The sequence below is a fragment of the Trachypithecus francoisi genome, unplaced genomic scaffold (assembly GCF_009764315.1).
Source record: "Trachypithecus francoisi isolate TF-2019V2 unplaced genomic scaffold, Tfra_2.0 Lachesis_group2, whole genome shotgun sequence".
Classification (NCBI taxonomy): domain Eukaryota; kingdom Metazoa; phylum Chordata; class Mammalia; order Primates; family Cercopithecidae; genus Trachypithecus; species Trachypithecus francoisi.
The window spans coordinates 58547458-58572059 of record NW_022681465.1 but is presented as its reverse complement, the minus strand read 5'-3'; the positions used below and the strand labels follow the sequence as shown (position 1 = coordinate 58572059).

Here is a 24602-nt window from a genome sequence, read left to right as displayed (position 1 = left end):
TTAGAGAAATAGGCGGGAACAGTATTATCATGGATTGTGGGTAACGTGGGCAAGTTGAGAAGAAAGCATAGTTGAGAGTGGATGTTTACGTGTTGGGGAGGTGGCCACACTCACCAGAGACAACAGAATATATAGATGCTCTCGGTGCTTGACTCTTGCAGCTGAAGATAGCAGAAACCAGAGCCTGTGCATTGTCATCTGTTACTGCTCTGATGAATAGGAGTGCAGGAGAGAACCACACAGAAAATAAATCCTGCCGCCTTGGGTTTTCACAGAATAATTAGATGGCAAAATTAAGAAGCAAACGTGAGATAAACATGAGTCTTGTACTATGCCCCAGTTTACATGGGTACATATAAAGTACTCCCAAATATCAAATTTTAATCTAGTTGGCAAAGACAATTATCGCAGGCATGAGGACACCAATAATTGTGACTGGTTCTCTGTTTACTCGGTCTGGAAACCAAAACTAAATTCTATTCTTCATCCGATGGTGGCCCCAACAATGAGAAGCTGTGAAAGGCAGTGATAGAGAAAAAAGATGGAGAGATTCATCCCTGACCCATTTTATTGGCTTCTGCAATGTTGTGCTAGTCATTTCCTCAAATACTTAATTTATCATCCTGCTATTATTTAATATGCGCATCATCAATTACATTGAGATCTGCACCCAGTTAGTGTTTTCCAAATTCTGTACCATTGGATCAGGAGGGATAACACTGAAAGGGTGCAAGCTGCAGAGATATGTTTCTATTTATGTATAGTTTTAGAAGTAATTAAGGAATATATTGTGTGCTGTGTAATACCAGATTCCATTATTCAAGCATAACTTTATCCATACTTGTTTGCATTTTTCTACTTCATAAATGTTCATTGCAAGGATGTAGCCTATCCGTAGAACTTAAAGAGTCTTTCCTATCAATAGAGAGTAATTATTGTTTTAACATTTTTGGATCCACTATGATTGTATTATAGATATATAATGACACTGACCACGCAATAGAACCAGAAAACACCTTTATCAACATTATCATCAGACTATGTTCTTTATCTGTCTGCTTTGACTTAGTTATACTGTTCCAGAATGCACATTTTTAACTCACAAACTGAATTCTTGGTTTTGATGTTTGGATATCTCTCTAAATAGGTAATTCTTCAGACGCAAAGTTGAATTTGTCCTTTTCCCATTCTTAAATGAATGCTTCATTCAACATTTATTTATTGAATAAATACATAGGACATAGAATATTGAATAAATAAATAGAAACACAGAAGGTGTTTTTAGTGGGGTAAGGGAGCAATAAATACCCAGTTTGAAAAAGTCCTTTCTATACAAAAACTAAGGAAAATATTTTATCTGTACCACAGAATGTATGTTCATGAGAAGCCAATTCTTCAGTGACCAATAATTCATGTGCCCCCAAGTTTATTTAAAGCTTGAGAAAATTGCCACAGCGTCCTAGGTAGCAACATTGTCCCCATTTGTACTTCTGAGACTCTTCTCCAGCTGCCCCAAATACTTCCAAGGACATTCTTTCACTTTTATGTTAAATAAAAGCCGTCATTTCCTTTTTTTTTTTTTTTCTTTTTCCAGCAAAGAGGATGCTTGCAAGCCAAACAATAGAGAGAAAAATACAGTGAAAACAATGAACAAAAATGTGAAAACTATTACACAGGAAAGAAAGAGAACACACAGAAAATAAGGATGATGTAGTCTTCCTTTTTTTCTAGGAAGGCTGCAAAAGCATGAAAATGAGTCTTATCTAACCACGTGTTGTTTATACTTGCTCATAGATATATTAACAGCAGAGAATACATATGCATTGTTTTTCCTGAGTTTTTAAAAGGTATTTTACTCACCACAACTATAGTTGAACAAAACATGAAATAGCTACAGGCAGTGCTGATACTCTCCACATATTCCCTATGGCAGATTTGCACTTCAGTTATACATTTTTTTCTTTTAAGAAAGAGATACCTTCAGTAGGAATGGAATACAAATTATATTGAATTATTTAACTTTTTTTTCTATGTGGAAGTACTCTAGAATTATCCTAGTAATGACAGTGGCACTCAGATCCGTTACTAGTATGTTTCTGAAGCAGTCGATTTGGATTACATCTCTCAGAGGACTGTGTCCTCAATGTGTTGCAAATAGTATACTGCACAATCTTGATAAGTCTAGTCATCTTTTAAAAAATTGAAAATACAATAGTAATATTCCATCAGGGGCTCTGATTACCACAAATACTTTATGATAGATTGAAAAACTACCTTACATTTCAAAAGTTCCATTTACATCATATTAATCTTACTGTATTGATTAAATAGGAGCACACCAGTAAATGTGAACAAGTGAAACAAATAACTTTTCCAAGAGTTATTTTTGCTGCAAGAATTATGTATATAAACCTGAGAGCTTTTCTCAGTTGACTTCTGACTTTCTAAGGGCCATTGTGTTTGTGTAGCTTTTACCCCCAATAATAAAGAAATACAAAAAGCATTAATGTATACCATTAACACATTGATCAATTATTGAGGTTTCTCAATTGTATAAGCTCCATTATTTTGTGACACTAAGTGAGTAAACTATTTTTAATTCAACCTTACTATCAGTTGAAATACATTTTCTATATTCACAGTCGTAAATATGCAAAAAAGAAGTGTATCTGTGAGAGAAGATGATAAGCAATAAAGTTTTCGACCGACGTGGTGGCTCACGCCTGTAATCCCAACACTTTGGGAGGCCAAGGTGGGTGGATCACAAAGCCAGGAGATTGAGATCATCCTGGCTAACACGGTGAAACCCCGTCTCTACTAAAAATACAAAAAATTAGCTGGGCATGGTGGCGGGCGCCTGTAGTCCCAGCTGCTTGGGAGGCTGAGGCAGGAGAATGGCGTGAACTGGGGAGGTGGAGCTTGCAGTGAGCCAAAGAGATCGCGCCACTGCACTCCAGCCTGGGTGGCAGAGCAAGACTCCACCTCAAAATAAAAGAAAACAAAACAAAAAAACAAAAAACAAAAGCAATAAAGTTTTCACCAAAGCCAAATTGCAAAACTTTTTAAAATGTCCTTTTTGGGATATCATATTGCAATTTAAACCACATTGATTATGGCATTTATTGTAGTTCAGGGAACTATTCTTACTTCCAGTGGGCCACTAAGACACTTTGTCCCTTCACACACATATCATCATAAGCAGCTGATACCTTTTTCTAAAAAAATTAATATCTAATTCTTATTAAAATAATAATTAGATGTCTGTAATATTTCTTATTAATTTGTTTGATATTGTATTAGGTATCTATTAATGTGTAATGTACTATCACAAAATTTAGCTGTTTAAAACAACATACATCCATTATCTCACAAGTTCTGTAGGTCAGGAATGCAGGCACGCTTAGCTGGATCCACTGCTTTAAGATTTCTTGAAGGTTGCAATTCAGGTTTCGTCTGAGGGGTTACTCAATGGATGGTTGTTGGTAGGTTCCAGTTTCTATGGGTTGTTGGACTGAAGTCCTCAGTTTCTTGATGGCTGTTCGCCTTCAGTCACACTCAGTTCTTGGCTCCATGATCCTCTTCAACATGGTGGCTTGTGCATCAAAGCATTCAAGCTGAAAAGGCAATAGAGAGTCTCCTAGCAAGATGTAAGTTGCCATCTTTTGTAACTGAATCATGGGAATGTATCTCTTCACTTTTGCTGAATTCTATTGGTTAGCAGCAAGTCACTAGATCCGTGCCCATGAAAGAAGATGGGATCACATAGGGTTTGCATACCAGAGGAAGGGACCATTGGTGGGGGACCCTGTTAAAAGTTCATTGTTAACAAGAATCTACTCTGAAAAATAGGAGACACAACATATTTAACAATTTTTCTAATAATCCTATTTTATTCTCTCCCTATAACTATGTTTTTTGATACTTTACAAGTTATGATCAGTCTATTGTTTGAAGACAACATAATAAGGGAGACAGAGACTTTTCTTTTTTTAATTTTAATTTTATTTTTTATAGAGATGGAGTCTCCCTGTGTTGTCCAGGCTTGTCTCAAACTCTTGGTCTCAAGCAATCCTCTCACCTCCCAAATTGTTGGGGTTGCAGGCATGGAGCCCCCACATCAGGCCAAGACTTTAGAAAATCCCAGTTTAACCAGTTATGAGCTATATTATGCTAATCACATTACTTAATTCATCAGCATTGTTTGGTGTATCAATTAAAGGGGTGAATACTTAATTTGGCCTAGTCATGGGCACCCTGTGAGGGAAGAATAACAATATATTATTTTCCAGAAACTTATTGAGCAACTATCGATACAAGGATCTATGCTAAATCCTGGGTATAAAAAGGTAAGGAATAGATAGTCTTTTCCTGGAACAACAAATAATATAGGATGAGAAATAATGTTTAAGCTATGCATAAATGTGTTTGGCCTGTAATCGTCATTCAGCAAATGATGGTACTAAAGAGGGATATTGTTCTTTTCCTGTTTTCTTTACTAAATACTGATTGCTGAGCCTCACTACATATTGTACCTTGTAGCCTTCAGTGACTACAAAGAAGCAATTGTTACAGTCTTAGGAGGACATCAATTAAAAGTGCAGCTTCCCCACTTTCTCCAGCTCTAACCTGTTTACATTTTTCTAACTTCTTCACATCTCTAAACTGTCTTCCCTATCCCCTCAGTGCACATAGGTACAAGTCACTTAAAATCTTCTTGAGGATTTGAACTGAGAAAAATAAAATGCTGAGGTTGAGAATATTGCCAGGAAATATTTATTGATGTTAGTATGAAGATTTCACCAGAAATAAATTAAATCAATACATAATCTCTATATTCAGAGATCATAATTCCATTTGGTAGAGCAGTTTAACATTGCCATTCAGAGGAAACCTAATGTTTTATTCATGTGTATTTTGAAATAGAGGCCAAACATTCATATTTATGATATGAAAAAAACATATTAATATTTAAATCTCTCTAAATTTAATCAAATACAATTAGCATAATGGAAGCAAAAATAAAGATAATCCTAGTCAATACAATTTTTAAATGTACTCCAAAACTGTTGTAACTCACATTAAAAATTAAGTTTATATTTAAGAAGTGATTTAATGTTCTTTTCTATAGTCCAACACATGTGTGTTTAGGATTCTTTGCCTCATTTTTCCATTTATGTCATTAGGAATCTACTTCACAATATTTAAAAAATTAATTTAGCATTTGTGAAAGTACACTGCTAAGCAGTTGTCATGGAATAATTGACAGTATAAGAAAGTTTATTTTGCAGAACTGTCTCAGGATAAAATTAGGCCCTCCAAACAATCATCAACTAGCTAAATACCTCTCATGTATGAGTAATAATATGGAACGTTTCTGGGCCCAGGGCCTCCTTACCATATGCGAGGGAATGACTTTTACTGGGTTTCCCTCCCTGCTCTTCTAGTCTGTACCTTGGCTTGCACATTGTAATGGTGACCAGATGCTGTAGCGTGAATTCTGTGAATGGCAGGAGAAGACTTGGATGAACATCTGACAGGCAGTGAGCAGCACGATTAGTCATTCTGATGGGTGCCTGATCATCGATGTGAAGCCAGCTACTGGGGAGTTAGGAGACTATCAGCTGTTGTGAGGATGACTCGAGCCAGGCCGGAAAAGGTGTAGGAGAGAGAGATCTAAGAAGAAAGAGCAGAAATCAAAACACTATGGGGAAACTTGCACAGCCTTGCAGTGGTGACACATCATCTCCTGGATTTCTGTGGGTCTCTGCTGTAGAGTAGCTAGTCCTTCAGTACACTTATGCTGTAATCATTTAAGACGTGTTAATTTTGATAGACACTTCCCGAGTTGTGCTGGCATCTGATGTAGTGTGGTTGTCTTAACAGATTCTCATAGTGTCCTGTCATAATCTCCTGCTGAAGTCTGTGGTCCAAGCTTTCTTGTCTTTTCCTCCCTTCCAAATTTTGTTCTGTTACTCTGAGTCACATCATCAGCACACACTGGATTGTGTGGGGCTCTGCGAGGTTGTCCTCTTACTCATTTACCTAGATACTTTGATCAACCATTTCTTATTTTCCACCCAGCCTGTGCTTCTAACTCCCCCTCCACTATCGTTCCACCAAGCCTCAAGGATGTCGACTAGAGGCATGGAAAGGGAAAAAATCAACTAGGGCTCAATAGCTTCACCCTCTTTGATGATCTTCATTCTGTTTCTTTCCCTGAGAGCCATTCTTCAGAATCCGTAATGGTTTCCCCCTTCCCCAGTGGGATGGGAATTCTCCTACATTTTATTCTTAGTTTTGTCTACACTGGGGTTTTGAGTAAAACTTTAGAAATTCAACAATTACTGATTTTCAATCATTGATTCTGCACATCCACTGAAGAAAATACAATTTGAAACTCAGAAGTATATAATCACACCTTTATTCTAATCCTAGCCACACCCTTGGAGCCTTATATCCAAAGCCTCCAGCTCAAAGAATAATGTTAAGTTAATTGGGTTGCAGCTATGCATAATGTGTTATGGGAAATTTTTCAATGTACAAATTTCAATAACTTTGAAAATGTAGCTTATTCATTTTATATTGCTAATATATCTATTTCACCCTGTTGAAATGTAAGCTTTCCTTAAACCAGTGCTCTTGTGCCATTATATCCTTGTTATGTAGCAAAGTATCTGGTTCATGTGAAGTATTAAATAATTGTTCATTAAACAGATTAATTAAGTGATGGGATGATTAAAATTTTTAAATGTCTTTTCACTGAGATATTAGGATAATGCAATTTTACTACTACTTTATATTTTGAAACCTGTTGTTAAAAAATTCAGAATGTAGGCCAGGCGCGGTGGCTCACACCTGGAATCCCAGCACTTTGGGAGGCCAAGGTAGGTGGATCATGAGATCAAGAGATTGAGACCATCCTGGCCAACATGGCAAAACCCCATCTCTACTAAAAATACAAAAATTAGCTGGGCATGGTGGTGCGCACCTGTAGATCCAGCTACTCAGGAGGCTGAGGCAGGAGAATCACTTGAACCCAGGAGCCCGAGGTAGCAGTGAGCCAAGATTGTGCCACTGCACTCCAGCCTGGCGACAGAGTGAGACTCCGTCTCAAAAAAAAAAAATTCAGGATATAAATAAATTAAACCACTGAGGAACAACACATGTGTTGACAAATAGAGTAAGAAAAGTCGTAGAGGATGGCTTGGTTTGCCAACAGAACCCATTACTGTTCCATATTCTTTCTCATAACCAGTGGTTTAAGATGGGATAGTCCTGTTAGCAATCTTTTTTAAGATAAAAATATGGCTATACTACTATTTAAAAATATGAAATATTATCTTATATACACTAGTGGTTTTCCTCCAAAGATTAATATTTCTAGCCAAGGATATTTCAGTAGCCAAGAATGAGGATTTGAACATTGTCAGGAATCTCAAAATGTCTAGGTTGAGGCTGTCAAATTAAACAAAAAATAGAGGGCCTGCTTTCAAATATAAAATTATCTATATAGCAATACATAGTTAATAATTTTTAATCACCAGATAATCTTTCATATTCATATTAGGCTAGGAGATAAAATATTTAAAATATTAATGAAACACTTATAAAAATGGTACCTATTTGCTTTTTCCTCAGTATGACAAAATTTTCATTGTGTGATCTAAGATAAAATGTCCTTGCTCTGTGAATAATACATAATTTAATTTTTTGAGAAATCATTAATTTGACCTTTTCAGATAGAATTTTAAAAGTTATAAAAATCTAATGGACATCCCTAGACAATAAAGTGTATAATATAATACTTAAAATTCGAAGTCATATTGCTAAAATTTCTGTGGGATTTACAAGGGATTGTTAGAAAACTTAACATATAAGTCATAAAAATATTTTTCCTTATTTATAATTTATGTCAGACTTTCTGTGTGAATAAAGTAGAAACAACAGACACCTGATGGTGTGTTTTTTTTAACTTTCCTTCTTATAAATAATGCAACTCTGTTAAGTTCATTTCCCTGGTTGGTTTCCCTAAAGTGTGCCTTTCCCTGTTTTTGTTCTCTTCCATCAGATACTTGTAAATCTAAATCCCTTTGAGAGTAACTCTCCCACCCTTGTGCCTGTCTCCAAGGGAAAATGTAATCTTACTTCAGTCATCTAATTAGGACCAGGAGTCTCTGTGCTGCGGGCATCGGCATCAACATGAGTCTGATGAGCCTGTGTGCTGACATCAATGAACACTTTATTAAATTACACACTCCCCTAAGCAGGCCCAGGCTTTCAGAGCCCTCATATTTTATGCACTATTGCACTGACTCCCTGTTTGCTGAAGCTGAGGGTGTCCAGGCCAAGCTGAGGAAATAAAGTTCTGAGGAGGTTACAGAGATGAAAAAATATATATTTGACATGCCGTAAGGTGTTAGGTTTAGTCTGTTGTTTTGACAACTGATAACTAGTAGAATCAAAGAATAACAGGAAACAAAATGGAACATTCAATTTAGGGCATCTTTTTCTTTGAAATGCCAATGTCTCAGAGTAGAATAAAGGAACCATTGATCTAAATAACATTTTTAAACAAATGCTTTTTTCTGGATGCTGCATACTTGGTATATAATGGATATGTAGTAAGTTTTGTTTCCTGTGTAATCCACACAATTATATACTCTTAAACATTTTCAATTATTAAAATAATATTTGATAACGAAAATACAATGAAGGTAAAAATCTTTTTTATACATTGCATTAATCCTTTTATATAAAAGCCATCTTTTTTTTATCTTTTTTCTTTTTTCTTTTCTTTCTTTCTTTTTTTTTTTTTTTTTAAACAGAGTCTCATTCTTTCACCCAGACTGCAGTGCAGTAGTGCAATCTTGGCTCACTGCAACCTCCACCTCCCAGGTTGAAGCGATTCTCCTGCCTTAGTCTCTCCAGTAGCTGGGATTACAGGCACATGCCACCATGCCAGCTAATTTTTGTATTTTTAGTAGAGAAGAGGTTTCACCTTGTTGGCCAGGCTGGTCTTGAACTCCCGACCTCAAGTGATCTGCCCACCTTGGCCTCCCAAAATGCTGAGATTACAGGTGTGAGCCACTGTGCCAGGCCTGTAATAGTCATCTTAGCAGGTGTTAAATGATACTCATTGTGATTTTGATTTGCATTTCCCTGATTAGTGATGCTGAGCATCATTTCATGTAACTTTTGGCCATTTGCAGGGAGGTAAAATTTACAGATAGTAAAATTCATCCTTTCTAGGGTAAAGTTCTATGAATTTTGATAAATGCCTACAGTTTTATAACACCACTGTAGTCTACATAGAGAACATTTCCATCTCCCCAGGGAGTTACCTCCTGTCAGTTTGTGGTGACTAAACATTAAACATCACTGATATTTTTGCTTTTGCAAAAATGCCATATAAATAAAATCATACATTGTATGTGGTTTTGAGGCTGGCTTATTCTATTTAGCATAATGCATTTGAGATTCATCCATGTATCAATTGTTCATTCCATTATATTAATAAGTAGTATGCCATTGTATGGATGCACCAAAGTTTGTTTACCCATTCACCCATTTGAGGACAATTGGGCTGTTCTCAATTGATGATTATAAATAAAGAAGATATAATCATTTGTATAAAGTTTTATGTGAACAAATTTTCTTATTTTTCCTCTACAAGTACCTAGGGTAGGAATATTGTATCGAATGATTAGTACATATGTAACATCTTAAGAACCACAAATTTAGGCCAGGCATGGTGTCTCACGCCTGTAATCCCAGCACTTTGAGAGGCCAAGGCAGGTGGATCATGAGGTCAAGAGATCGAGACCATCCTAGCTAACACGGTGAAACCCCGTCTCTACTAAAAAATACAAAAAATGAGCCGGGTGTGGCGGCGGGAGCCTGTAGTCCCAGCTACTCGGGAGGCTGAGGCAGGAGAATGGTGTGAACCTGGGAGGGTGGAGCTTGCAGTGAGCCGAGATCGCGCCACTGCACTCTAGCCTGGGCGACAGAGTGAGACTCTGTCTCAAAAAAAAAAAAAAAAGAATTACAAATTTGTTTTCTAAAGTGTCTGTGATATTTTGCATTCCCACCAGCAAGATATAGAAGCTTCAATTACTCTGTATCAGTGGTCTCCAACCTTTTTGGTGCCAATGACCTACTTCATGGAAGACAGTTTTTCTGTGGATGAGAGGAGGTGTCAGGGGAATTGTTTCAGAATGACTGTTCCACTTTAGATTGTCAGGCAATCAGCCATTAGATTCTCATAAGGAGTGTGCAAACTACATCCCCTGCATGTGCAGTTCACAATAAAGTTCCTGCTCCTATGAAAAGCTAATCTCCCCTCCCCCTACTGCTGATTGGATCTGAGAGGAGGCGCAACTCAAGTGGTAATGCTTGGTCACAGGCTGCTCACCTCCTGCTGTGTGGCTTGGTTCCTAAGAGGCCATAGACCTGTACTATATCCTTTCCAACACTTGGTAATGTCTTCTTAAAATTTTATTTTAGCTTTTGAACAGTGCTGCAATAAACATACATGTGCATGTGTCTGACAGACTGGATAAAGAAAATGTGGCACATATACACCATGGAATACTATGCAGCCATAAAAAAAGGATAAGCTCATGTCCTTTGCAGGGACATGGATGAAACTGGAAACCATCATTCTCAGCAAACTAACACAGGAACAGAAAACCAAACACTGCATGTTCTCACTCATACGTGGGAGCTGAACAATGAGAACACATGGGCACAGGGAGGGGAACATCACACACTGGGACCTATCGGGGGGTGGGAGGCAAGGGGAGGGATAGCATTAGCAGAAATACCTAATGTAGATGATGGGTTGATGGGTGCAGCAAATCACCATGGCACCTGTATACCTATGTAACAAACCTGCATGTTCTGCACGTGTACCAGAGAACTTAAAGTATAGTAAAAAAAAAAAATATTTTAGCTATTTTAATTTAATTTAGTGGTATGCATTGTGGTCTTCATTTTCAAATTTTTGTTCCATATGGATGAATGATGTTGAGCAAGTCTTTATATGCTTATTTTCCATCTATATATTTTCTTTGCCATCTGTATATTTTCTTTGCAAAAGATGTCTGTTCAAGTTCTTTGCCTATTTTCAATTAAGTTGTTTTCATTTATGGAGATTTGCAGTTCTTTATGTAGTACGAAAAAAGGCTTTATCAGAGATACATTTTCAATTATTTTCTAAGAGTTTCTATTTTTTTTTTGAGAGAAGTCTCGCTCTTGTCCCCCAAGTTTGAGTTCAATGGCTTGATCTCGGCTCACTGCAACCTCCGCCTCATGGGTTCAAAGGATTCTGATTCTCCTGACTCTGCCTCCCAAGTAACTGGGATTAAGGCACTTGCCACCACGCCCAGCTAATTTTTGTATTTTTTAGTAGCGACGGGGTTTCACCATGTTGGCCAGGCTGGTGTCTAACTCCTGACCTCAGGTGATCTGCCTGCCTCCGCCTCCCAAACTGCTGGGATTATAGGCGTGAGCCGTCGTGCCCGGCCAAGAGTTTCTAACATCTTTCATTTTATTGTGTCTTTGAAGAGACTTTTGCTATTAATTTTCATCAAATGCGATTTGTCAGCTTTTTTCTTTTATGGATCATGATTTAGGTATCATCTCAAAGGAATCTTTACCAATTACAAAACACAAAAGTTTCAGCATAATGATCTTGCATATATTTTGTTTAATTTCTACCCAATTTTTTTGCACCTTGATAAATTTTTTTTATTGTATCGTTGGAGACAGAATTTTGCTTCATCACCCAGGCTGGAGGGCAATTACACGATTATAGCTCACTGCAGTTGTGAACTTCTGGACTCAATCCTCCCACATCAATCTCCAGAGTAGCTACTACAAGCATGTGCCACTATACCTGGCTAATTTGTAAAATTCTTTCTTGTGGATATGGGATCTCACTATGTTGCACAGGCTGGTCTTGAACTCCTGGCCTCATGTAGTCCTTCTGCCTCTGTCTCTCAAAGGGTTTGGAATACAGGAGTGAGCCACATGCCAGATATTTTTAATTTTTATTTTTATTTCAATTTAAAAGTATTAACTGTTTGTATGTAAAACTTGGTTTTGTTTGATCATATATTCCTGTCCACTTACTGGACTCATTGATTAGATTGGTAGCTTTTAATGTAACTTATCTGGGATGTTCCATGTGCAGGATCATGCCATTTGCAAATAGAGACCGTTTTATTTTTTCCTTTTCAATATGTATGATTTCCATTTCTTTTTTCTTTGCCTCACTACTTTGGCTAGGGCAACCAGTGTAAAGTTGAATACAAGTGGTAAAAGTAGATATCTTATATACACTTTGTTCCTGAATATACAGGGGGAAATTTTAGCTTTTTTTTTTTTCCATCAATTATGCTAGTTGTAGGATTTTGTGGGTCCTCTATATGAGACTCGAAGAAGTTAGTTTTGGTCATCCTTTGTGGAGAATTTTTATCATGAAGGATGTCAAATTTTTTCTAATGTTTTTTCTTCATCCACTGAAATGGTCGTAGTTTTAAAAAATCTGTTGCTATGATGATTACAACAATGATTGGCACTTGAATGTTGAGCTAGCATTATACTAAGGTGAAGTCATGATGTTTTATATGTCTTCCATATTGCTTCCACTTGCTAATATTGTGGTGCAGATTTGTGTATCTGTCTTCACAAAAGTTGTTTTTCAATTTTGTTTTGTTTTTGATTTTCTCCTCTTGTAATAATGTTTTACCAATTTAGGTGTCCGAGTAATGATACCTTCATAAAATGTGTCGCGAAGTGTTTTCTATTCTTTATATTCTACGTATATAGTACCTGTTTGGATTGTGTTAGACCCCAAAGATAAAATGTGCAGGTTGTATTGAACAGTCTTTACAACAAAAGCTGATGAAGGCAGAAACTGGCACCTGTAGTTATACAGAGACTTGTACTTTCTTATCATGTTGTTGTGTCCTCTTGATATATCACAGATGTTTTATTTCTATCCTAGTGGCTGTCTGGTTCCTCCTATTTAAAAAATTGAAATCTTCTAGTTTTTAGAGTTTCATTATCAGACAAAGCCGCTGTAATCCCAAGATAAGTTATTAAAATGATCAATAGATTGTCTTGAAAAGGGTGAATAAACATTTTAGAAAAGAAATCAGGATAAACAGTGAATGTATTCAGGAAGCATCTATTCTAGAAAATTAGGCCTTGAGACATATTATTCCCTTATGACTCCATATTTTCATTCCGTAGCTGAGTTAGGGGAGTAAGAAAGTGAGACGACTCAATCTAAATAAACTATTTTTTTCCTTAATCTCTTTCCCATCTTCTTATCTCTAGCATCTACTACTGCATATTTCTAGACTGAGGTAGGAGACAGGAGAGTAAGTTAAAATAAACTCAAAAATAAATTTTTTCTTTGATTAACTCAGTCCATTGAAGGTCATTAAGGGAACACACACAGGTACACATATACACACACATGCAAATCTATACAATGATACCTTTTCCCAAATTGCAGAATGTCTAATTGGGGAAATAAGTAAAAAGTGCTGTAACATCATGTAGTAAGTATCATCATGCAGAAATTCAAGAAATATCATTTAAACACAGAGCGGGTATACACAAAAGGTATACCAGCTATCCAAGGGAGACAGGAAATGCTGAGCAGCACTCTGCTTGACATACTATTTTGCAATTAAACTGAATGAATGGCACTTTACAGATTGTGGTTTAATGGTCCAGAATTTAGATGTACTGCTTTGTTTCTGGCGGTGATCTTAGCCCACTAAATACTTACTGAAATGATAAATCTCTCTGGTTCCCACAGTAATTGTGACTGAATATAGATCAAGTATATAATTGGTGCAAGGACTAATGCATAATCTCTTTTAATGTCTGAAAGCTTACAAATTTCACTTCCTTTAGTAAGTGTGAATTTTTGTTGTAGTGATTAGTTTAGTATTATACTGGATTTGTGCACCAAATTATTCACTGAATCAGACTTATAAACTCTAATACTTTCTAATGGTTACACATAATTAAAAGTAATGATTTCACCATTAGTGTGCACTACAAATAAAGTCAGACATACATACACAAAACCCAAAATTTGTTAAAGTGGGTGGTCTTAAAACCTATTGCATGAAAAACTGCGAACTGTGATTTAGTTGGAATTGCAAGAGCAGTATCAGGGGATGGTAATGGTAGGGTTATGGTCAGGGTGTGAATTTAATGAGTGTGGGAGAAGAAACCACTTAATGTGTCTACACATTTAAAGGTAAATTTTAAAATATCTTTTTGTCAATTAACTTACAACTTTAACCCATTCAAGCTTTCCTTCCATAATTCTTAAAAAAGAAAAAAAAATTAACTATTGAATCTTTATTCTCAAGGGCATTTGAATAACAAATTTATACTTAACAGTCAACATAACAATTATATGTTTAAAATCAAAGCAATCTATGGAATTTAGATATCCCACATCTTTTTAAATGTTTTGAACTAGTATTCTTTTCTTGGACCCTTACTTTGTGTGTCTAAGTACATTCATGGTCTGTAGTTCATACGCTTCCAACTCCCAGTGGGTCTGTCTTATTTGTGTTCAGCAAACTGGAAGCTAGCTGGGATGTCTCCTAGATAAGGGCATGAGCATGTAAATTTTAATCATAGTAACGTCTATTCATTACTAAATTATGTAGATTTCAGAATAGTGCAAAGGGAGTCTGGTGACCCAAGTTGTATTTCTGGTTATGACACTAACTGTTTGAGACTGAGCAAATCACATAACATTACTCTTAAACTGTTTCCTTATCTGTCATATTAACCCATGGGAGAAAAATTTGACTTCTGAAGCTGGGTACAGAAGTCCATGATGATATGTTTGCTGCTCAGGACATGGTTGACTTTTCCATTAAGCCCAGTAGGCACCCAGCTGAGTGCCCATGATACTTTCAGAGGCCCATGAAAATGATTTAATTTCTTTTAAAATTAAAAAAAAATGAACTTTTAGATGCAAGAAAATTCTGTAACATATAATAGTAACATGTGAGTCTTTGCTTAAATGCAATTGTAAAATATATTTTCTTTCTTCTTTTTTTTTTTTTAAGAAAAAAAGAGGCCACAAATACTAATTTCCTCGGGCCCATCGAAGACATAACCCGATCCAGGCTACAGTAGAAAAAATTGTGGCTGAAGGATTAGCTGCTTTGAACTCCATATTGTATCAGACCTAGACCTAAATCTGTTTTTGAACTTAGTCACCTTAGAAGTGTCACACAAAATAATTTTATTTCTTTAATGCATATGTTTCTGTTTCCCCCGAGCTTTGCACATTCTTTTTTCATAGCCCATTACATACTCATGATCCATTATGTCAATTCATGAAATGCAATTTCTCTCTGTTGTGTTGCCACAACTCATTTTAACTCCTGTCCTTGTTTGCAAACACATACATCTGCATGCATGTACAGAACATACACACACGTACACACAAACGTACACACACACACACACACAAATGACACTCTGCTCTTTCCTTTGTGCCAGAGAGGATGTGGTTTCCTCCAAAAAGATTTCTCAGACCACCCATGTTTGGATTAGGTGCTATTTTCATGGATTCCCATTGTTAATTCTTAGATTGTGAGAACCATTTCAATTTTGTTTACATTTTACAGCTTCCACACAGCAGAATTCATGGCTCCATAGAGACAGAGCTCCATGGACATTGCTGAAGGAATAATTCTCAGTGTCAATGACCCTATGTATAGAAAGAAAATTCTAAACATACTCTGTTAAGATGTGAAGCAAAAAATACAATGATTTCTTCAATAAGTGGTTCACTGAGGTGCTCACTATATTATAGCTCAATAGTTGAAGGATTTGCACAACTTATAACATGTTTCAGATTCTATATTCTATATTTTGGGACTGATCCCCTTAAGAATCAAAAATTGGATATTAGAAAATGAGGAATAAGTCTTGTATTGTCTTTTTTGGTGAGTTGAAAACTACAGTGTAAGTACAATTTAGAATTGAGTCAAGCATTTAAAAAAATAAAGAATAAGTTACAATCTGGTCCCTTTCTGCCCTCAGGAAAATGAAATTTAACTAATGGAACAGTATTCCAATTTTATGTATCAGCTACAGATGCATAATTTAGGAGATAATCTTTTTTATATAAAATGGGACTACACATAGAGATAAGACAGGCCATCTAAAATTGGGTTTTAGTATTGTGCAAATATTAAACCATGATTAGAGTCAAAAATTAGTGCTGATAAGTTTTTTTCTGCTTCTTTTTCTTAACCTTGACTATCTCACAAATACATGCCACAAAGATTTGTCTTATGATTACTGTGCTTATCCTTGTGTAAAGATCTATATTTATGCATTTAAGTAGATATAATGGCCAATGTTATATCTCCATATGTTTATACTTTTTATTGCCTTTCACAAATGAGTGTCATGTGTATTTTTGCACCTTCAAGTTTAACAGGCAGTTTATGCTAGTCTGATGCATGTTCTACACATTCTCATATTTGAACATGCTAAAGTGCCTAGTAATTTAGTTTACACACCATTCATTAGTACATGCACAAATGGTCTTCTTAGAAGTAACTTAGAAGAAAAATAATTTTTAATGGATTCTTTCTTCCAGCTAGGGCTATTTTTCTTGATGTCCTAATCATAATTAAGTAAAGAACGACAAAGCATCTTGGGCAGGAAATCCTAATAATCTCCCAAACTCTGTCTTCCTATCTCTTCACTCATTGTTTCACAGAAGCAGTTCAAATCCTGGATCAAAGAAAACTGGGTACCAGATGGCTTTTATGCGAACATCTTTAAGTAACCCTCAGAGCATTCTTGCTATCATTCTCCACAGAATGAAATAAATCCTGGCTACAGTAAAATGAGACTTTCAGGAAGTAGCAGGTCAATGTCACATCTGTATTAGCACTGCTAACTTGCTTGTGGATCAAGTTACATCTGGGACTGTCACATTGGCTGCTGAGTTAAAAAGGTTGCTCAGAGAGTAGCAAGAACTCTTGGATGCTATTCTTTAGCCTATTAGCAGGAATCTTAGAGATAACGGCCACGTGAAGTTATGTACCTCATTCAACAATCCTCTTTATCCCTGCCATATGTTTCATCTACCCACTGACCCCAAATTTATTTGGTTTATGTCTGGTTTTTCAAATTATCACATAAAGATGTTAGCATGTAGTATAGCTGGAGAGGTGTATTACCAGTTTGTGTTCAGGTCACATTCCTGGAGAATAAAACTAATTTCAAACAGTTTTGCTTGAAGGAGAATTTTAATCTGAAAAGAATAGCAACGACCAGAACTTCTTGGGATTCTTTCTGCATTGATAAAAATCCTAGCAATGGTTGATAACTTATCTAAGACTACCAAACCTTTGTGTTCTGTATTTCATTCAACAGTGATATATTGATTGCCTTTTTGGTTAATGTCTTATGTGAGTTCTGTCATGTTAAAGACAAATAAGATACAGGCATAAAATGGTCCTTGACCTTTTTTGTTAAGAAAAACAAGGCAAGTTTCTTTCTGGTTTTTTTTTTTTTTTTTTTTTGAGACGGAGTCTCGCTCTGTCGCCCAGGCTGGAGTACAGTGGCCGGATCTCAGCTCACTGCAAGCTCCGCCTCCCGGGTTCACGCCATTCTCCTGCCTCAGCCTCCCAAGTAGCTGGGACTACAGGCGCCCGCCACCTCACCCGGCTAGTTTTTTGTATTTTTTAGTAGAGACGGGGTTTCACCGTGTTAGCCAGGATGGTCTCGATCTCCTGACCTCGTGATCCGCCCGTCTCGGCCTCCCAAAGTGCTGGGATTACAGGCTTGAGCCACCGCGCCCGGCCGGCAAGTTTCTTTCTTATTGAAATGTTTTACAACTAATTATAATATTCAATCCGATTTAAAAATACTTATTTAACACTTTGTATTAATCTCTATATTGTTAGCTTTGTATGGCAGACATAAAACCCTGCCTCCAACTTACAGTCTAAACAGAAATACAAATGCAGAATACTTAAAATAGAGTGATAAATATTCAGTGTAGAATTATACATTTTCTATGACAATGGAGCACAGTAGGTAATGTGTAGTGAACTCTTGGATAATATGATCAAGCATATGGACTCATATTATTTGAGTCCTTAGTGTAATGCTTTGATTCAATTATCTCACATGGTGTTTTATACTAGATGCATAAAATGGTATCAGCTGAATAAAAAGGAAGACTTTAGTATGCACTGACTCATTTTAATTGTATAAACACATCTGAAAAATGTTCCTTTATTTCTCAGTGTTGAAATGTTATTAGACTGTATTCGTTCTATGAAACTTTAAAAGGATTAAAATTGTCTATCTATAGGAACTTTTATATCTATAATCTTATCATTTTCGATTACTCTTATAAATAATACGTATATTTTTTAAAAGCTGGTAATTAGGTTCCTAATCAACATAATAAATTGACTGAAGAAGGACTAATTCCTTTTATTAGCCAAGAATAGATTATAGCTTAATTGATCATCTGTGATGTGTGGAGACTTAATTAGTAATTGAGATGTGCCAAAATGCCCATTATATTATATTCTGTGATCTGCTGGTTTTGGCTGACTATATAATAAAATTAACAGGTTATAGAGAAACTAATATTTGTGATAACTATTTCAGATGAATAATGAAAGTCCTGTAATTGTAAAAATGAAATGAGACCCAGTGAGACAAATGCTTTAAAATACACATATAAAGAAAAACATGGTTTACAGTATGATTAGGAGAAAAATTGCTATCGTATGTACTGTAGCTTGAAGCAAACAAACTCTTCTGGTTAAAAAAAATATGGAAAAAGGCCTTAGATTATTTAGAAATAATTTTCTGCTCTTCTAACTGCAGTCACCGTAAAGCTTGTTTTCCCCTCATTGTAGTAGGCTACGTATCTGGGGACTGAAGCATTAAATAGGAAAAAGTTATAAAAACATTCTGAGGATGATTTTAGGTTTGAGGGAGGTCTATAGCTTTGCCAGTCAAAGCACATGGCCCACCTGCATTGGCATTATAGGTGAACATATGAGAAATGTTGCATCTTATGCCCTACAGTAGACCCGCTGAATGAGAACATAGATATTTAGGAAGTGACCCAGGAGTTGTGAATGTACATTAAATTTGGAGGAGCACTGGTCTAAAGGAAATATGGGATTGCAGAATGGCTAAAGGATGCTTTAATAATTCTTAAAGTTCATATGATATTCATATTAAATTATTTTTATATTAAAATAAAGTTGTAGTTTTGAAAATATTTTCTGAAAATAAAATTGACTGGAACTGAAATTATAGAATTTCATTAATTGTAGCAGTTTTAGTCAGAGAGGTAGTTTGGCAATAGTTTCAACCCACCTGATTCCTTTCATTATAATTCTGTTAATAATTTCAAGCAAGCACAACAGCTCCCTTATGTAATATTTTTATATTCTAAAATTTAGCTTTTATTTCTCATCATAAATAGTCCAACATATTTAGAGGCTTTTATAAATATATCAGTTAATTAAATATATTGATACATCTGTATATACCACTTTTTACTGTTGAGAGAAATTCAATACGTTTCTAATCACCTGGATATTATTCAGAATTGTATATTAGCGGGGAAATAGTTTATACATATAAGAAGTTACATATTCGGGTTGAAATTAAAACAACTAGAAATACTGCAAAGTGATGTTTAAAAACTTATCTGGTTCCAGATATTGAAATGAAATATAAAGTTTTGATGTTAATCTTCCCAGTGATAGACATGTTCAAAAATTTTAATTGATTTGAGCCTTGGAGAAGTGGGTTTTAGAAAATTAATTTAGCTAACACCCTGTAGGATATATTTTAAATAAGAAAGATTGAGGTTAAGGAAAATGGCTGTTAGTAGTTATTGTATGCTGTTTGCATGAAATGATGATCATTTAAAATAATGTGATGACACACTGACAGAAAAAAAGGACAGCTGAGAGCCATGGGGGGTACGGAAAGCAGCAATGCAATATATTGACTGACCATGTAAAAGGTACACTTGGTTAAATGGAAATGCCCAAGATATTCTGTAATTTGAGTTAGGCTACTGGAAGGATGATGATTAGTGATATTTATAATAAAGTCACAATGTTGTGAAATGCCTCATAGGTAGGCTCCTAGTTACTTTGAACATAACTAGGAAGAACCACCTGCAGACAAATTAAATGTTAGATTTGTTTCATATAATTTTCTATTTTTATTTAGCCATGTCATTGTTTGCAATGTTTTTGTCAAATACTGTAGTCTTTATGTAAAATGTATTTTAAATATTCTCTAATTATCTTGCATCAGTATTAAATAATGCATTTTACTGGGGATTCTTCAGGACATTTATCATTAAATATTTGAAACTTGGACAATAACAAAGGAAATGATCTCATGCATTATGTGGGGTTCCAATTATTCAATAGCAACCTTTATAGCTCTAGTCCCCACCTACTCTTTTCCAAAACATTGGTGCGTAGGCTTTTCACACTAGGGAAGGTTATAACTGTATTGAAAATGATCACCAATGCATCATAGAATTCCTGACAATTTTTAAAAATGAGAAAAGAGATGAAACGAGAATGACTATTTCTTCAATAAGTTTTAAAGCTTTTGTAGAAGAAAGCAGAAACCTTCACTTACACAAACTCTCCTCTGCCTCTTGGGAATAGTGTACATTTCTGGAGAATACCGTCTAGCACATCCTAATACATATGAAAGCCCCTATTTTGGTAAATGTTCCTATTACTTAGAATCCAATCAATTTGAGTTTCAGTGCTTTGTGATGTAAGACCATTTTATGCATCAGATAATTTCTAAACTCCAAGTAGAGTATTACATGACATATTGAAATACAATTTCCATCTATCATGCTGTACATCTTCAAGCATTGAGGACAACTCCACTGTCATTTAATACACTCAAGGGAGACACTGCTTCACTATTAATCTTATTTCCTTGAAACATTTATATTAACTATTAAATCTTCTTAATAATGAAACAAAAAGTAAAGAGATTGCTAACAAATTACTGTGGATGAAAGCATAAATGTAAAAGCAGGAGTATTTATAATGCAATGCCGTATTAGAGAAGTGAAACTAAATCCTTTTGGTTCTCAAATCACTTTTTATAACAAATACTTTATCACATCCTGAAATAAAATCCATACATATTAGGAAAGAAAAGACAATCGGCGCATACAAAAAATAAAACAAGTATATTCACGATAATATAAATGAAGAATAATATAAAAGTTATTGTAATTCAAAAATATGTATTTCTATACCTAAATGCTTGGGCATAAGAACATATAGCAGGTAAATGGTAGTCAAATATTTGCATTCACTTGCAATTCATTCATTTGTTTATTCATACATTTAAAGTGCTTATTGAACATCTATTATAAACAAGATTCTTTTTTTGGCATTGTGAATACAGTAATGAAGAAAAGAATAAAATTATCTTCTTACATGGGATTGCAGCAGAAAAACAGAATATGTACACAGTCAATAAATAAATAAATAAATAAATAAATAGAAATACATGTAGTATAATGGAACATATGAAATTTCAGGGGTGGTTTTAAAGAAGTACCTGAAGGAAACAGAGGATCTAGCTAGGTCAGTATCTACAGGAAAATCATTCTATGCATAGAGAACAAGTAGGAAGTTGCTGGTTAAGGAAGGCAGCATGTGAAACGTATTGCACGGTAAAGCAAGAAGGACCCTGTGGCTGGAGATGAGTCAGTTTAGGGAGATATGGTGCAGGGTTAAAATGAAACATGGTCAGAGAGGTGGCCAGCAATCATGAAATTGAGTGCAGCATTATTGGACAGACTTTGGTTTCTATCAAAGTGAGATGAGAAACCGCTGGCATGTTTTGTGAAGAAAAATGACATGATCTGACTTAAATTTTAATAGATTTCTAAGGAAATTTTGTTAAGAAAATAGTGGCAGGGAGGGTGTAGAGAGCAGTCAGTAGGCTGTTACCATAGTCAGCCTCGGGTATAATAGAGTTCTAGGCCAGGCAGTAGAGGTAGTTAGAAGCAGACTATCTGCTAGATTTAATTATACTACAAATTGGTTCACTGTGGTAGTGATTATTTTCTACTTAAGGAATCTCTAGGTGTTCCACAGTCCAACCTAACAGGGAAGAGAGGAGAGGTCTTCAAAGGAAGGCATTCCTAGCTTTCTCGCTTGTTTGTCTTGTTTTGTTTTGTTTGTGCTTTTACTTTTACCTCTGAGTAGGATTAAATTTGAAGAAAGTATGCCACTGTTTAAAAACATTAAAATATAAAATTGCACAACAGAAGGCATGATTCCTGTAGGTTATTTAAATCACAGTTTTGTTTTCAAATTTTCAATTCATGTTAAATTACTCTGAAAAAATTGACATGCAGATGAACTATATCTCCTGTTTATATAGGAATGTAATTCCTAAAAACTGTTAAAGTGCCAAAAGAAAAAAAAGCCTAATAATGTCCTTTCTTTAGGATTTGGTGGAAATAAACATTTACAATATTTTCATAAATTGTGGACATACTGCTAAACAAGTAATATTTCTCAAAACTATTCATTATTGTATGAAAAATAAAGAAAAGGAATGTTTTGGTTGTTATTAACAAACTATTGTCACTTTAAATTTAAAATCAAAAGTAATAATGGTAATGTTGTCAACTAACTTTTTTTGTTTGTTTGAAGCTTTGGGAAACATGTACAAAACATTGATGAAATGTTGGAAACCAGTTGAAACACAGTAAAATCAACTCGGTAAAATAGGACCACTTCTCTTCACCTACGTTGGGATTTGTCAAGGAGTGAACTATGACAATATATCAATTTTTACTACTGTTTCTACTCTGGGTATGCCTGCCACATTTCTGCTCTCCGGAAATAATGTTCAGAAGGACGCCTGTACCACAGCAAAGAATTTTAAGTTCACGTGTACCAAGGAGTGATGGCAAAATTCTCCATCGTCAAAAACGTGGTTGGATGTGGAATCAGTTTTTCCTACTGGAAGAATATACAGGATCTGATTATCAATACGTAGGCAAGGTAAGTCTGTGTTAAAATGGCACATATTTACATTTGCTCTTTATATATTTTACTGATGAAAATTTGACGGCCATCAAACCATCGTTTTTATAAATATAATTCTTTAAATCTCCCTAAAGCATTTTTGGTTACAGGATACAAATTCTAATGTGATAAAAACTGTGGAATGAATATAACATGATAAATGCATACATTTATTTATTAAAACTAATTCTGCCAATAACTTATGAATTAAAGAGGTACGCAAAACTGTGATTTTAGTATTTATGGTTAGAAAGCAATGATAATGAGAAAGCTGTATGTAAATACGGTCATTTAAATGACAATACATATATGTATATGTATATTTCACATTGCTATTGAGTTCAGTGAGGAAGCAAAAACATTTCAAAGTTGTTTAATCTTCTACAGAACGAGAAAGCAAATGTCATCAAAATATGATTCAAGGACAAAAATGGGCCGGGCTCAGTGGCTCAAGCCTGTAATCCCAGCACTTTGGGAGGCCGAGACGGGCGGATCACGAGGTCAGGAGATCGAGACCATCCTGGCTAACACGGTGAAACCCTGTCTCTACTAAAAAATACAAAAAACAAACAAACAAACAAAAAACTAGCCGGGCGAGGTGGCGGGTGCCTGTAGTCCCAGTTACTCGGGAGGCTGAGGCAGGAGAATGGCGTAAACCCGGGAGGCGGACCTTGCAGTGAGCTGAGATCCGGCCACTGCACTCCAGCCCGGGCGACAGAGCAAGACTCCGTCTCAAAATAAAAAAAAAAAAAGGACTAAAATGTTACTTATTATAAGAAAATGTATTCTAAGTATGAATGTTATTTATTTTTCTTAGGCCACACTATGGGTGCCTTTGTATAAAGAAAAACAAATAGGAAGAAAAGCAGGTAAAAATAGTTCAGTTATTGCAATATGAGGTGGACAGAGGAGAGTTTTCATTCTACAGAGTTATAAAGTTAGTGAGGACAATTAGTTGTGATTGGGAATGAAATGAGAAGCTTAACATAAAAGCACTAATGAATGCCTTTATACACTAGGTTGTATTAAGTTCAAATTTTCTTTCTTGACACGATCTGAATCTAATTGAAGTCAGATAATGCCTTTGTTGACTTGAGAGCTTAAGAAGAAATTCATTTAATAGCCAATATTATTACTTTTATAGATAGTCTACGAGAATATGTCAAATAAATAAAAGGCAATTAAGTACACTAACATAAATCACATGTTAACACTACACAATTATGATGGCTACATTGCTGCATTGCCAACTTTTGCATTAAACTTAACTGTGATATCTTCATTGGAATAATTAAAATTGTGCAAAAGCCTTTTTCTTCTAAAAATCCTATTTTTGAGACAACATTTTCATTGATTTTGAAACACTGATATATTTTGTCATATTGCAATCATTTCAGACCTTTTAAAATATTTGGTAAAATGAGAACGATGATATTAAAGGTTAAATATCAT

The 24602-nt window shown here is 35.3% G+C and overlaps 1 protein-coding gene across 1 annotated transcript in view; it reads left to right on the top strand.

Annotated features, from left to right (window-relative positions):
- LOC117064974 (cadherin-10) overlaps nucleotides 1-24602 on the top strand; it is a 166100-nt gene that overhangs the window by 30250 nt on the left and 111248 nt on the right. Inside the window, exon 2 of the mRNA XM_033179263.1 lies at nucleotides 22773-23126. Coding sequence (XP_033035154.1) covers nucleotides 22896-23126 — 231 coding nt within the window. The 5' untranslated portion in view covers nucleotides 22773-22895. The remainder of the gene's footprint in view (nucleotides 1-22772; nucleotides 23127-24602) is intronic.